The sequence below is a fragment of the Equus caballus genome, chromosome 3 (assembly GCF_041296265.1).
Source record: "Equus caballus isolate H_3958 breed thoroughbred chromosome 3, TB-T2T, whole genome shotgun sequence".
NCBI classification, from domain to species: domain Eukaryota; kingdom Metazoa; phylum Chordata; class Mammalia; order Perissodactyla; family Equidae; genus Equus; species Equus caballus.
Window position 1 is genome coordinate 18,804,157 of NC_091686.1, and position 15,956 is coordinate 18,820,112.

Genomic DNA, 15,956 nt, shown 5'->3' on the forward strand with positions numbered 1-15,956 from the left:
TGACCCATGGGTGAAGATGGCACAGAAGAGGCAAGAGAAATAGCATCTTGTGATGAAGATGCAACGTTGCCCCACTCCCTTCACTGTTTTATTCCTGTAGCTAAAGTCAGTACCTAAAATTACTTTGTTATATGTTTTTATTGTTGACCTCGGGCCACAGGAGTGCACGCTCGCTCCTCGAAAGCAGAGTCTTTCCTGCCAGATCTAACGCTGTATCTCGCCCCTAGCAACATGCCCCTGGCACAGAGTAATAGTCAGTGACTATTACTGGAATAAGCGAATGCACGAATACTCAAGCCCCAGTCTCACACTCGCTCGGCCATCACGGCGCTCCCCAGCGTAGGGCCCTGAGGCAGGCGCGGCATCCTCCCAGGCTGCCTCGGCGGGACCCTCGCGCGGGGGCCTCTGGGAAGTGTAGTCCGCGCGCCAGCCGCGGCCCACGGGGTTGCGGGAGCGAGGCTCCGCGAGCGCAGGCGCACTTCCGGCTCTGTCCCGTCGCTGCGGCCATTGTCCGGTCCCGCTGCGGCTGGGGCCGCTTTGGGCCGCTCCTTCGCACATCAGAATTGGAGAGGACTGAACCTGCAGCGGGAGCGGGAGGAGCTGGCCCGAGCCCTGGGTGGGCCCGAGGTCGCGAAATCCAGAGCCCTCGGGAGGCGGTGATTCCGAGTGCGCGGGTCCGGACGGCACCTCCCACGGGTTTGGCGTGTGTCCGCGGGGCCGCGCCCACCATTCTGCGGGTGGGACTGGGCGTGGCCAGAGGAGAGTGTCCGGGGCACGGCGAGCATTAATTTGGGGGAGGGGGAGCGGCAGGCACAGGCGGGGCTCGCTCAGCTCCCCACCCCTCTCCAGTGGGGAAGTGGCTAAGGGGCGGGACAGGGTGGGATCGGCGGTTGCAGCCCTGAGAGTGGGCCCTCTCTTCTCTCCCCAGCCCCAGTCTGGGAGCCGAGCCCTGGTGAGGCAGGAATGGCCCCGAGGCCTCCAACAGCCGCGTCCCAGGTGAGCAGCACGTTCCTGACTAACCCGGGGCGACCCATCCAGTGAGGCCCCCGGGGCGTGTCTGGAGAAGTCATTGTTCTCCGCTTGAGAGACTCCTAGCCTTGCGAAATCCAAGGTGTCCAGAGCTGGAGGGAGCGGGCTTCCCAAAATGGGGGGCGCCTCACTGTGGGGAGGAGGGGCTAGGGCGAGGGCGATGTGGTCTTGTGGGAGGAGTTAGAGGTGGATGTATTGGAAAGTGTCAGTATTGAGAATCCTGAGTGCCAAGCTAATTCCTTGAACTCCGTCAAGGAATGGGTAGGGTGGGGTGACAGGAGAGAAAACTGTAGAGGAAGAAGTGACTGGCAGTAAGTGAGGGAGAGAGGAGCCCCAGCTTCTGACCCAGGGGCCATAGAGAGACCTTAAGGGGCCAAAGAAGCCTGGTCAGGACTTGGCTAGGAAGAGGCTGGAGATAAGCTTTCTTGGGCAAGGAGAAAAAAAAACAGGGGGTACTTGTCCTTTGCTTTTCATGTCTTTTTCTGCTTTAACAGTGCACATCCCCAGAAATCCAGCCCTCAGCTTAATTAATATGAAGATGATTTGTGAACTCATTTGTTCTTGTGAGGAAGGAGGCATTTTCTAGAACCATCACGACTCTGAGATTATCCATTGACTTACACAGAGTATATCGGTGAAAATATAACAGGATCCAGTTGGTACTTTAATCTATACTCTCTTTAGAATTAAGGAAAAATCATAGATTCTAGATAGGTGTGTGAGACTATCAAAATCAATTCAGATAAAAATACCCACTATAATGTCCTTTAAAAGCAGTTTACGGTAAGTTAAACACACGCAGTATATAATGCCTTTATGCTTTTTTGCTTCTTGTTGCACGTTTTTGTTTAACAGGGCTGAGCCTTAAGGAATAGGACAAGTAATAATAGAACCAGACAGTTAGTTGGTTTGAGGAGGCCCAGAGCAAATCACTGTTGTCAGCACGTCTCCATACAAAGTGTTTCCTCAGTAGGCTTGAGAATTAGGAAGATTTAACACACTTAGCACCTCATGGCGTTGATAATCCTTTCTGCAGGGGCTGTGGAAGTGGATTTGTGTTCTGAAAAGTGAATTTTAGGGACTGCTTTAAACTTCACTTTTAAAGCTGTGTTCCCCAAGCCCTCTGGGTCAGTTCTATTCTCAGGAATGACCTGACACTCCGCTTGGGTTACCTAACTCAGGCGGCAGAGGATGACCAGGGACAAAGGATGGAACAGAACACTAACCTTACAACAAGGGCTTTTTTTGTTTTTTTTTTAAAGATTTTATTTTTTCCTTTTTTCTCCCCAAAGTCCCCCGGTACATAGTTGTGTATTTTTAGCTGTGGGTCCTTCCAGTTGCGGCATGTGGGACGCTGCCTCAGCGTGGTGTGATGAGCAGTGCCATGTCCGCGCCCAGGATTCGAACCAACGAAACACTGGGCCGCCTGCAGCGGAGCGCGCGAACTTAACCACTCGGCCACGGGGCCAGCCCCACAACAAGGGCTTTTTAGGCAGAAATTTCCCTTTGTCAGTGGTTCCCCTTCTCTGAGCATGGCTCTCGGGGAGAGTGCAAAAGATGGGTAACTGAAACATGTGACTGCTTGTCCAGGAAGTTAATTTAGTGGAGGAAGACAGCCTCTTGCAAAAGTATAACGCAAGAGAGGTGGTGTCAGGTGGTGTTGCAGAGGTCCAGAGGCTGACTACAGAGCGGAGAGGAGATTCTGCCTGTGGGAGAGAGTCAGTGGACATGTCGCCTTTGAATAGGAGCAGAGTCTAAGCAGGTGAAAATGAAGGGAGTGGGGTTAGACCTGATAGACTGGGGGTCAGGGGAGTTGGGAGGCAAGAAGTTAGGATGCATATTCATGAAACTGTTGCTTTGTGACAGTGGATGTGGGCTGTGGGCAATGGTTGGATGGGAATAGAAGGGAGTTTTTTCTTTTTGGCCTTGGTAATCCCTTCGTTCATTCATTCATCTATTCATTTAGCAGATAGTCATTGAATGCCTGTGATCTGTTAAGACACTTTTTTAGGTGGTTGGGATACATTAGTGAATTTATAAAGGTCTCTGCTTTCATGGAGCTTACATCCCAGAAGGAGAAGACAGAAAAATTCAGTAAGTAAATTATATGATAATCTAGAAGGTGACAGTAGCTCAGAAAAAAAATAAAAGGTACAGAAAGGTAAGAAGGAATGTGGGGGCTTACAGTAGGGGTGTGATTTTAAGTAGGGTGGTCAGGGTAAGCCTTATCCTTGTTGAGATGGTGATGACTGAGCAGACTTGAAGGAGGTGAGGGGAGACAGGTCTGGGGAAGAGCACTCTGGATAGAGGGAACAGCGGGACGTGTGATCAGGGAGCAGCGAGGAGGTTATTGTAGCATGAATCAATGTTTTTGAGCAGGGAACTAGAACAATTCTTCTTAGTTTTAAAGATTGCTGCGAATTATGAAGTGTAGGAGCAAGAGTTTGAAAGTCAGAGCTCCTTTGGAGAGGTGTTTGATGAGTGGGACCTTCCCACTGAGCTTGGCTAACAAATACCTGAAGTGGCTCCAAGTGGGAGGGACTGGGAGCACAGATGGGTGGGGGGGATACCCTGAAAATCCTTAGGATCTGTGGGATTGTTAGTTGCTATATCTAGGTAAACACTATGTATCCTTGTTCGCCTTTTGTTCATTATACGTGTACTACATTTTTAGTTAGGAATAAAAAAAGGTATTTGTCACTCTTAAAGTTGAAGCCCCTAGAACAGTAAGAAATAGGGAAAGTTTTGTAAGAAAAAAGCTGTATATGGAGACCTGGTTTCTTGGTGTTTTACCTTGAAGGGGAGGAAATGCAGAGGGACCGGGGCCTGATCTCTATTGACTCCAGATTCCAAGAGCTTTGTAGTTAGACCATCAGGATGAACAAACTCGGCAAAAGCTGGCTAATGTCACCCAAACTCAGACATGATGCTCCGGGGCTCCCAGGGGAAGACAAGCCTCTTCTTGAACCAAGTCATGATGTTTGAGGTCAAGGATGTTCCAGCTCCCTTTGTCCGGTCCCCTTTCTCAGCCTCTTCTTGAGCTGACTGGAGCTGGTCTTTAAGCCCCAGATCAAACACTCCTTCCCTGAGATAAGGTCACGTGCCCCTCCGGGGCGTTCCCATAGCACCTGTGCACTCCTGTCATAGTACTTCTCTTGTGGAGTGGCTTGTTGACCCGTCTGTCTCTGTCCTGGGCCACTTGACTCCTTTCATCCATTGCTCCAAGGTACACACATAGTAAGCGGGTATTGAATAAGCAAACATTCATAACTGCTTAACTCCAAGTAGCAATTTTATACTTTCTATACGTTTTCTGCTCCTCACATAGCAAAAATTATATTTTTCCAGTTATGCTGATTTTTTTTTTTTTTTTTTGAGGATGATTAGCCCTAAGCTAACTGCTGCCAATCCTCCTCTTTTTTCTGAGGAAGACTGGCCCTGAGCTAACATCCGTGCCCGTCTTCCTCCACTTTCTATGTGGGACGCCTGCCACAGCATGGCTTGCCAAGCGGTGCCATGTCCACAACCGGGATCCAAACCAGTGAACCCTGGGCTGCCGAAGCAGAATGTGCGCACTTAACCGCTGCGCCGCCAGGCCGGCCCTGATTTTCTAATAAAACAATTGCATGAAACAATGTGACTTTCACTGAACAGTTTTAGGAAATTTTGTCTTTAAGACAATGTTAGAATGTCAAAACCTGTTCCTCTGAGACCTACTTTAAAAATATGATTCTTTTCCTAACTTTTCTATGTCTTGTTCTACTTTTATTTTATTAAAATATATCTTATTAAAGTATGTGAGCAAAATATAATGCAGACTTTTTAATAGAAAAAGTCACTTCTGCTGCCTCCTCTTCAGCACCTCTGTTTGTTTTGGTGAGTTTTCTTCTTTTCTCCCTGTGCATGTTTTTTCTCTTAAACATTTTCAGTTATAACATTTTCAATTTCATATAATTTTTATGGGGATTTTTCTTTTTTTACATCACTTTTAATGACTGTATTATATTGCTTTTCATGAACATACCAAAATTTATATAACCATTTCTCATAGGACATGTAGGTTGTTTTAAAAATTTTTACTGTAACAAATAATACCCAGATAAAATGCTGTTGGTTACAATAAATAATTTTTTGAAAATACAATTTAAGAAAATTCTTTACATCTGTCTTCTTAAGTGAAATAGCTCTCAGAGTGAGAAATAGAGATCCTTGACAGGTTTTAGTGTCATGCTTATCTTTTGTAGAAACATTCAGATTGCTTTTCATCTTTTTCTGTCTTTTGAAAGAATTTGCCTATAAAACATTTAGATCCAAGGTTTTTATTAAAAAAGATGATTTGGGAACAGTTTTCTCTATTTTCTCCTCAATTATTAAGGTTTCTACTTTGTCATGTCAACGTTGGTGATTTAGAACTTAAAAATTATTCACTTCATTAGTATTTTTTGCGTTTCTTAGCACTACTGGGTATTTTACTGGTTTGTTTATCACTTTATATTTAAATTGATGTTTTTTTGTTTTTTCACTAGATTTGTCAGAAGTTTTTTCTATTTGGTCAGTATTTAAGAGGAACCAGTTTTTGGATTTGGCTATTAATGCCATCATTTTTCTGTTTACCCCTCCTTTTTATAATCCAAGAATTTAATTCACTGATGTATAATTTTTTTAATCCTCGAAATAACTCCTTGTTTTCCTTCATTAAGAATTACCCAGACTCTGTAATTCATTCACTCAGCAGACATTTTTGGAGTGCCTGCTTTGTGCCAGGTGGCACCCACTGTGTGACCCTCTCTGAACAAGAGTCACGCTTCAGAACCAGTCAAGGAAAGGTACCTGCTTCCTGTGGGGCGGCAATAAGGCTTCAGTGAGGAAATTTATTGAGAGAATGCATATAAATGACCAAGGTCAGTGCCTGGCAGGCAGCGAGTGTTCCATGAATGTTAGCTGTTGCTTTTTTATAATGAATCACCGGAGGAACTTTTAAAAGTCGTTTGGCAGGGCCCTCCGCGCATGGGCAGTTTTTCTAAATTGGCTGCATGATTCTGGACAATCACAATGTGCTTGGTTTTGGAGATACTGAAATGAAAAGGAGTTTAAGAAATTCTTAAGGGAGAAAGGTGTAAATAAACAGCTGCAGTTCTGAAACGGAGATGTGGAGCAAATGCTGAAGGGGGCGGGGGAAAATGAGGCATCTGGAAAAGCTTCAGAAGGGAAGGGACCATTGAACTGGTTCCAGGAGGATGACTAGGAATTTTTCCTGTAGAGCTGAGGGAAGAAACCTCTATTTGCACCACTATCCTGGTGGTCAGAATAGGATGTGCAAAGGCTAAGAGACTTGAAAGAGAATGATGTAGTCAGGGCAAAGAGTCCATGTGGTAGAAGCATGGGGTGTATGTCAGGAAGCAAAGTTTGAGAGAGTGGTGATTCAGTAACCTGGAGAGAATGGCCTGAGCTGGAGATCTAGAACAATCTGGAACAGTGCAGCTCAAAACAAATATAAACTGCATGTGTAATTTTAAATTTTCTAGTAGCCACAATGTAGGAAAAAACAGGTGAATTAAATTTCAGTAATACATATTATTTAACCCAATATAGCCAAAATATGATTTCTACATGAACCAATATTTTAAAATTATTGATGAGGTATTTTACATTTCTTTCATATTAAGTCTTTAAAATCCAGTGTATATTTTACACTTATTCCATATCCCAATTTGGACTAGCCACACTGCTCTGTAGCCACGTGGTGGCTAGTGGCTACCATATTAGCAAAGATCTAGAATGTTATTGTCTAGTTTAATGGCGTTGTTGGCAAAAGAGGATGTGAGCTGGATTTGAGAGATGAAGGGGAGGGACTGAATATGGGAGACATTTTTGAGGCTCTTGGTGATTCCAGGGCATAAAGGAAAAATGAAGAGTCAAGGATGAGGTCCAGGTTTCCAGTTGGGGTATTGTACATGGTGAAACCATTAGCTTAAATAGGGTATCTATGTGTGTATGTAAAGGCTAACAGTAATAACGTTTCTTCTCTTTGTACTTGGTTGTTCCGTATGCTATAACTTTCAGCTTACCAAACTATTACTGGTCTGGTATGAGAGAGCACTGGGTACTTGAGTGAAAACGCCATACTGTATCCCGCTGAATTTAATGTGTTCTAATTGGGCAAACTAACTTGGTCTTAGAGGGGCTAGTTTTTATAAATTGCACTATTTCTACTCATTAGCTGCCATTCTCTGGTTTTTAGTTTTGCAAGGTTTCAAAGTTACGGAGTTTCCTGAGTTGCAATATGAGCGGATGGGCTCCTCCTCTGGAGTTGGCATATGTGGAGTTGGAGAAGTGGGGGAGTGTGTCTCTGTATATTTGCACATGTTGTCCTTTTTGGAAGTGCACTTTCATCCTCTGCTCTTTAAACTCTTATTTCTTCAGTTCAGGGAACTGATGTTATAGATGAGAAAAGTGGATCTCTAGGAGGTTGCTGATTTACCCGAGGATATTACACACCTATTAGTTATGGAGTTTTTTAGGGGCCTGTGAAATTGAGTCTTCTCAGCTTAATATATGCTTTTTCTAGTTCTTTGCTTTGCTCTCCACTATTTGGCCAACATACTTTTTATGTCAGCATGAGGAAGGGGAACATTTGATACTCGTTAATTTTTAAAAGGAGTTGATGATGAGATCCAGTTACATCTGGAAGAAGGGTGAGCAGGGTCTACAAGATGTTGCTAGATCGTTTCATTGCAGTCTGAGGTATGACCTGCTGCATTGGGAATCCCCTAAAGTTGATCTGACTCAGAGTGGCTAACACACACCAAGGATCCCAGAGTACGTTTTGCCTATTTAATCTTGCAAACTCTTGCTTGTCTTTTATGTACCAAAATGGTTCTGGCCTTTGGAGATTGAAAGGTGCCTGAGACAAGGTCTTGACCCTCCAGGAGCACAGTGAAGGACAGGTGACAGGCCGTGACGTAGTATCTTATGAGCTGTGCTGGAGAGAGGCCCAGGGTGGAGAGCCATGGGGGCATGAGAGGACACTTAGCCCAGACCTGGGGCCCCGAGGAGGGAACTTGACTGAGTCTTGGTGAGAGAGTAAGTGTTAGCTAGGCAGAAGGGGGAAAGCCAAGCATTTTGAAGCAGCACTTGCAGAGGTGAAAGAGATCCTTTGGTTTCAAGGAGCTATAACTCTTCCGCATGCTGAATTATGGGGTGTGAGGGGAGGAGAAACCAGAGCGGAGGCTGTGGAAGTAAGGTAGGGACTAAGTTATGATGAGGTCTGAAGCTCGCACTAAGGAATCTAAATTTAATCCCAAGAAAAGTATTTATTAAATATTTGTGGAGCACCTGCTATGTGCCAGTCCTGTTCCGGGCAATGGAGATTCAACTATAAGGAAAATAGATAGTGTTCCTGCTCTCGTGGAGTTTAAGTTCTGCTGTGGAATACAGACTGTAAGCAAATAAAAATATATGTCAGGTGGAAAGCACTATGAAAAAGGGAAAAAAACAGCGTGACAGTGAAGGGTGGGGGTGCTCTTTTATGTAGGATAGTCAGGGAAAGTTGTGGTGATGAGGTGGCATTGAAACAAAGAACTGAAGGAAGTGAGTGGGGAACCACATGTGTATCTGCAGGAAGAGGCTTCCAAGTCAAGGAGCAGCCATAGCAAAGATTCCAAGGCAGAAGCATGTGTAGCATGTTCCAGGAATCCTAAAGAGGGCAGCGTGAGTGAAGGGGAGGGAGCAGTAGGTTGGCGATGAGTTTCAAGATGAAGTCAGGAGATCGTGGGGGGCCAGACTGTGAAGGGCTGTGTAGGCCACTGGAAAGACTTTGGCTTTTACTTGGGATGAATTGGGATGCCATTGGAAGCTTTAAGCAAAGGAGTGACTTGATCTGACAGGTTGTGGCAAGATCACCCCAGTTGTTATATGGACAACAGACTGGGGAATGGGACATGAGTGGAAAAGGAGAGACAAGTCAGGAGATTGTAGCAGTGGTCCAGGTAAGAGATGGTGGTGGCATGGACTAGGGTGAGGCTGGTAGGAACAGGGAAAAGTGGGAAGAAATTAAAGGTTTATAAGCATGATCAAATTTGTGTTTTAGAGAAGTGACTCTGATAGTGCATGGGAAAAAGAGTCGGTGAGACCAAGAGTAGGAGCACAGAGGCCAGTTATTGCCCTGCCAAGGCAAGAGATGGTGAGTGGCTTGGACTAGACATTTGTTTACTGGTCAACACATTCTTTACTGTTACTGCAGCCTACTCGGGGAAGCAGAATAAAGTCAGGAGACCATGTGTTAATATGGGGAACCAGTTAAGCAAAGGAATCCAGGTTGCCCGCTGACTATCTGTTACTAAACCTAAGGGGCTGGATGTTTAGAGGACAGTAGGCAAGAGAGAGAAGGTGTTTGCTTCTCACAACCTAACTTAAAGTGTCGGCCTTGGTCAAAACCCTTTTTCCCTGCTGGCCGTGCATTTCCCAAGTCCAGCCTTCCTTCTCAAGTTTCTCAATCCCTGGATTGGAGTACCACTTTTTCTTCTCCCATCCAGTTGGTATTTACCTCATAAGGCCCGGGGCCTAGCCTACCTTGAAGCTTCTCTCCCTCTCCCAGTCTTCCCTGCCCTGAATGTCTGTAGCATCTCACTTTACTATGTATCGTCTCAAATAAATAACATGTTTTAAAATAAACTGAAACCTAGTCAAGGACTGCAGTTGTTTGTTTTGTTTTGTTTTTTGAGGAAGATTAGCCCTGAACTAACATCTGCTGCCAATCCTCCTCTTTGTGCTGAGGAAGACTGGCCCTGAGCTAACATCCGTGCTCATCTTCCTCTACTTTATATGTGGGACGCCTACCACAGCATGGCGTGCCAAGTGGTGCCACGACCCCACCCAGGATCCAAACTGGTGAACCCCAGCCACTGAAGTGGAACGTGCACACTTAACCACTGCGCCACCGGCCCGGCCCCAGGATTGCAGTGTTTTTGATTTACATTTTTATTTTGCCACAGTGCATATGGTAAAGCCAGGCACCTTATAAATATCTAGTGTTATCTTACCTGGCACAGTCAGATTCATGACCTCAGTCAGAAGACTCTGCCCCATTTCGAGCCTTTCCTGTTCCTGTGGGGACACAGCTGCAGTGTTGAGCAGGAACGTGATACAGAGGAGCCATTGTTGTGTGTGGAAGCAGTCATGCCTCTCCCTCAGGAGGAGATAGGGCCACTCCTGTCTTCTCTAAAAGTCAGATCTCAGCCATCTCTTTGTGGCTCAACCCAGGAAACATGTTTAGGGTGGTCAGGCACATGCTGGATACTGGTGTTTTAGAGTTTAAAAAAATATGTATATTTCCTGCCCTCTTAATGCTCACCATCTAACTAGGAAATAAGTCTATTTCCTATTAGGTTTATTTGAATACTTGTGCGTGTGCTAAGTGGCTGAAAGAACATAAAATGGGATTGGCCCCCCAGTGGGGAATCAGAGCACTTCACAAAGATCTGCTAACCAACACCAGAAGTGTGAAATGGAATTAGCAAGGGAAAGACTGGTGCGAGAATAGGGAGAAAATGATACTACCCAGGAAACAGAGAAGTTCAGCTCTGTCTAAGCACGTGGGGAGAAGGGTGGGGAATTAGGCAGAAACCTCCGTGTGACCTTCCCTCACTGCGCCGGCAAACTCATAGCTCTGCTTTCAACGTCTTTTCGTACTAATTGTCTTTATTATACACTTCTTGAGGTAGAAATCTAACCAAAGGAGATATTTCGAGTAAGGCATGGTGACAGGTATCTCCTGGCGTACTGAGGCAGACCTCGGAACTGACAATTGAAAGACATAGGGTTCCTCAGGCAGCCTGGTTTCTGTGGGGTGGTGAGGAAGAAGTGATGGGAGTGGGATATGAAGTGTGAAAAGACCTTTAACCAAGCAATTCCGATTCTAGCTAGCTAACCTACAGAAATTCTAGCATATTTAGACAAAGAATATGTATTGCGTAATGTTTGTAATAGCAAAATATTGGAAATAATGCAAATATCTCTTAACAGGAACTGGTCCGTTTATTCATTCACCAAGTATTTTTTAAGCTCCACTGTGTGCTGGGCATCATTCTAGGTACTAGGCATGTAACTGTGATCAACATAGATCAAGTCCCTGTTCTCATGCAGCTCACGGTGAGGGAGACAGAGAAGCTAACAAGTAAGCCATCTCAGATAATGGTTAGAGGTACAAGTGCGCTTTTATCTGAATCTGTTTGCTTCCTGAGTTCAGGGGGCAGGAATTTAGACAGTGAGAGATACCTATGCTAGGAGAAAAAGACAGCATAGTATAATGTGATGGAGAGTAAATTAGAGGGGGATGCTCAGACAACTTTCCTGAGGAGGCAGTGCTAGAGATGAGACTTAAATAACTAGTAATTAGTTGTCAACCATGTGGAGATCCTAGGGGGAGAGGGAGTACCAAGCATAAAGGCCTGCGGTGGGAACAAGCTCGATGTGTTCAGGGATCGGTAAGGGCAGCATGGCTAGAGCCCGTGAGTGGTGGGGGACTCTGAAGCTTATTCTTAGTACAGTGGGGTGCTGTTGGTCTTAGGTAATGGATATGTTCTGATACAACTGTACTGTGGAGTGCTAGGAAGCAATTCAAAGGGATAAGGTGAAATTAAATATACCACTGTGGGAAGATCTCCAAGATACATAGTTAAATGTAGAAAGCAATTGTAAAACAACGTATATGGTATTTCAGAAAACAAGACTGTGTGTGAGAGAGAGAGAGAGAAACGTGCAAAAGGAACTCTTAAGTGGATACACCAAATTGTTAAAGTGATTATTTCTAGGGACTATGGTGGGATTGGTGATGGGGGTGAAGGTGGGCTGTCACTTTTTACTCCTCATTGTATTTGGATTTCGTGACAAAGGAAGTACACAGACAGTGAGGAATTGGTGGTTGTATAAAAAGGCTTGGCTTTTAAGGGAAACAAGAAGAAAGCTAAGCAGGGATATAGGATTGCAAGACGTATTGCCCCTCATGACTTTCCTGCCTGCCACATTAGATTCTTCATCGAATTATGTAAATAGCTGGTGTATTTAACCCAACATTGGCCCCTCAGGATATCAAAACGTGTGATCGCTGCTTCTGATTGACCCTACAGTATGTTTCCAGTATTGCCAGGGGAGCATTTGTGGGGTTGATCCCTACTTGAGCACGAATGTGATCCTACAGGAATCAGTGACATTCAAGGATGTCGCTGTGGACTTCACCTGGGAAGAATGGCACTACGTGGACCCTGCTCAGAGGCGCTTGTACAGGGATGTGATGCTGGAGAACTACAGCCACCTGGTTTCTCTTGGTAAGGACCACCTCTCAGTGTCTTGCATATTGGTGCGTCTTTCCTTTCTCACTTGCTAAGGTTGTGGGGCTCATAGTTTGGGTGACTGTGAGCAGGGTATTTAGAGTCAGAGCTTGTTCATCTTTTGGGGACCCAGCTTTATAGGTTTCTGAGCCTATAAGAGGTCTTTCTTTTGCAGAATTGGAAATAGGCCATTTGATTGCATGCCTCCTCAAGCTGTAACTTTATTTTCCTTCAGAGTTCCTGAGGATCAGGGACTAGTACTGACTTGTAGGAGGGTTCTTTATCCACTTGCACAAACAACCAAATTGTGTATTTACCCATGAGCAGGATATCAAGTTTCCAAGCCAGAAGTGATCTTCAAATTGGAGCAAGGTGAAGAGCCATGGATAACAGAGGGAGAAATCCAAAGGCCTTTCTGTCCAGGTAACTGAGTGAGAATCAAGCATGTAATAATCAGTGCAGACAGTGGCACAGCCAAGGGAGGGGAGGCACCTTCGAATTGCTGCCTGGGAGCTCCTAGACTTGCAGAAGAGGCTGAGCATCTCTGGATGACACCTCTGGTGTCTCCCTTCTCCAGCCGGCTGCTCCTGCTGCTGGTAGGTCTTAGAGGGAAAGGTCCCCTTTTTCCTTTCCAAAAGTAGCCCTTTGTCCTACATTCTGTCTCCCTATCCTGTAACCCTGCTTGCTGGATTATTTTCTCCTCTGGTGTCCTCAGTCTCCCTTCATTATTTAGAGATCCCTTTTCTCACTCATTCAGACATTAATTGAACTTCTGTGTCTCCTCCTTGCTTTGTTGTGCTGCTTTCTCTGTTGGTGGCCTCAGACTTGTAGGAAATACCCACAGCCGTGATTCTCCCTCCCTCCATACCTTGCCTTCAGACTTCTTTCCCCAACTGCATTCCTATAACACCTGTTTGGGAAATGATACCATCTTTCTTCTATCCTGCCTTCATGCCACTTTGATTCGTTGCCTCCCTCCACAGTTCCTGGACCGTCATCCTCTCCTGGTCTTCTGACTTGCTAAGTGCTTCCTGGCTTTAGGTCTTTGGCCTTTCTTGCTTTTCTCCTTAAGAAAATTTGCCTTAAGGAGTCTTCTCTCCAGCTTCCTCCTCTTTCTTTCTATATTACCTCCCTAAAAGGGTGCCTGCCTTCTGTGGTTGCAGCTCTTTATTCTATGCTGTAGACTCAGAAATTGTTCTTACTTGTAGCCTGGTCACTTTTTTTGCGTCTCACAGGACACCTTCACTTGGGAGTCTCATGCAGTTCTTATTTAAAGACATAAAATCTAAATTAATCCTCTTTCATCCCCAGCCAGCATGTTTTGCTAGTTTGCCCATTACATGTTTCTCCCCGGCCTATTAAAAACCAGTGGATTTCTAATCCCTCAGGCCAGACACCACAGTCAGTTTAGTCTTTTTCTTTCAACCTTGGTTATTTTCCTCCTTTGAGAAGTATCTTAGATTTGCCTGCCTTTTAACTCCCACTGGTGACATCCTAAACCAGGCCTCAGGCATAGATTACTGTAATTCCCAGTTGAAATTGCTACTCTATCTTTTCTTTTTATGCTCCATATTGGATTTTTTAAATCATAGCTTTATTGAGAGAAGTCACATAACATAAAATTTACCCTTTTAAAGTGTACAATTCAGTGGTTCGGATATATAGGGTTGTGCAACCATCACTATTATCTAATTACAGAACATGTTCAACACCCCAAAAAGAAATCCCATACTCATCAGCTGTCACTTTCCATTCCCCATTACCCCCAGCTCCTGGCAACCATTAATCTACTTTTTATCTCTCTGGATTTGCCTATTCTGGATGTTTTCTACAAATGGAATCACATAATACATAGCCCTTTGTGACTGGCTTCTTCGACTTGGCATAATGTTTTCAAGGTTCACTCATGTTGTAGGATGTGTGACTTCATTCCTTGTATTGCTAAGGAGTATTTCGTTCTATGGATATACCACGTTTTGTTCATCTATTTATCACTTGTTGCACCATACTGGATTTTATTGCTTTATTTTCATAAACCACCCACCTCTGACAAAACCTTGCTATTACTACCTGTACCACATTGTAGGAAACAGAGACTCCCTTGATTTAAAGATTTCCATCATACCTTCCAGTATTATCTTTTATTCTTCCTAACATAAGCTCCACTTAAGTTGAACTTCTTTTAAATGTTCTCTGTAAATAGCATATACTTTCTCTCATTAGATAATACTTTCTGCCTATTTAAAGCCATCTATCCTTGAGTTCGAGGTCTGTCTAATCCATGAAACCTAATATACACTAATATGTTTATTTCTTCCTTCTCTGATCACAAATACCATTTATATCATCTCTACCTCACAAATTCAAATTTAATAATATACCATCTGCTGGTTTTGCTTTTTTTTCAGTTGTCAAAAGATTGAGTCTTGTTTCTGTTGTTAGATTTCAAGCTCCTAGAGAGTTTATTTGTTATATTTCTATATATTCTGTCTGTGTTGCAGAGCATATAGAAGACAGTCAGAAATTACTTAATCGCTTGTTAGGTAATCTGGCTTGGGGGAGAACTTTCTCACATTCATTTCAACAAACATTTCTTGAATGTCCCACTGAGAAGTATTCTAAAAGAAATACAAAGCATTCTCTGTACTTGGGAATTTAGAATTGAGTCTTGTTCCAGGGTAAGGAATTTTGGGGTTTAGGGCCCCTTAGTTGCTGTTTTTTTCCCTCCTAACATTTTATTATGAAAATTTTCAAACATATGAGAAGTTGAAAAAATTATGCAGTGAACACCATATACCTACCACCAAGAGTCTATAGTTGTTAACATTTTGTTATATTTGCTTTATCACATATTTCTTCATCTCTCCATCTATCAATCCATTTTACTTTCTGATGCATTTCCAAGTAAGTTGCAGACATAAGTACATTTAACCCCTACATACATCAGCATGCATATCACTAATTACAGTTCAATATTTGTTTGGGTTTTTTTTTTTAAAGAACACATTACATACAATGAAATAGACAACTCTTTTATGTACTATCCAGTTGGTTTTGACAAACGCAGTCACCCGCCTAACCCGAACTGGGATCGATATGAAACATTTCCATCATCCCAGAAACCTCCCTCCCCTTGGTTTTTAAAGGTTGCCATTCTTAGAACCTAGAAATAAATTAATTCTCTATTAGTATTCTCTATTAGGTTAAACAGAGGTTTAGAGATCAATTTATTAGGCAGATTAAAATCTTTTTGATTAAGAGAGATGAGTAGTGTAGAACCAGAACTCACATAGACTAAAACCATAGTCCCAATTTCAAGGGCAAGGATGATTTGCCTCCTGAAATATTAATTTGTTTTCAGTTTGTGAAGTATAGCCCTTGATCTCCAAGTATGTGAGAGAATCATTTCACTTAGATCACTGGCTGCAGATTTTCTCTGCAGGGTTTGAAGATCTGGAGCCTCAGAGGTCACTTTAAAGAAATCATGAGATGGATGCATTAGGAAGATAGATTCTGTTGTTTGTAAAATGCACAGGGGGCACAGAGAGCAGAGAGGACCCTGTAGGATGGAGTATGATCCTATTCTGTTTGTATCTATGC

The 15,956-nt window shown here is 43.9% G+C and overlaps 1 protein-coding gene across 8 annotated transcripts in view; it reads left to right on the forward strand.

Moving 5' to 3' along the window:
• The first annotated feature begins 420 nt into the window (after positions 1–420).
• The window catches only part of ZFP90 (ZFP90 zinc finger protein), a 68,419-nt gene continuing 52,883 nt past the window's right edge, over positions 421–15,956 (forward strand). For 3 of the 8 annotated variants that reach the window (XM_070263061.1, XM_070263062.1, XM_005608357.4), the window contains exons 1-4: positions 472–737; positions 929–996; positions 12,227–12,353; positions 12,684–12,779. In XM_070263061.1, the coding sequence (XP_070119162.1) occupies positions 964–996; positions 12,227–12,353; positions 12,684–12,779 (256 nt within the window). In that variant the 5' untranslated portion in view covers positions 472–737; positions 929–963. Of the gene's footprint in view, positions 738–928; positions 997–12,226; positions 12,354–12,683; positions 12,953–15,956 lie in introns of all 8 variants that reach the window. The other 5 variants (XM_005608360.4, XM_005608362.4, XM_070263063.1 and 2 more) reach the window with 5 other exon arrangements.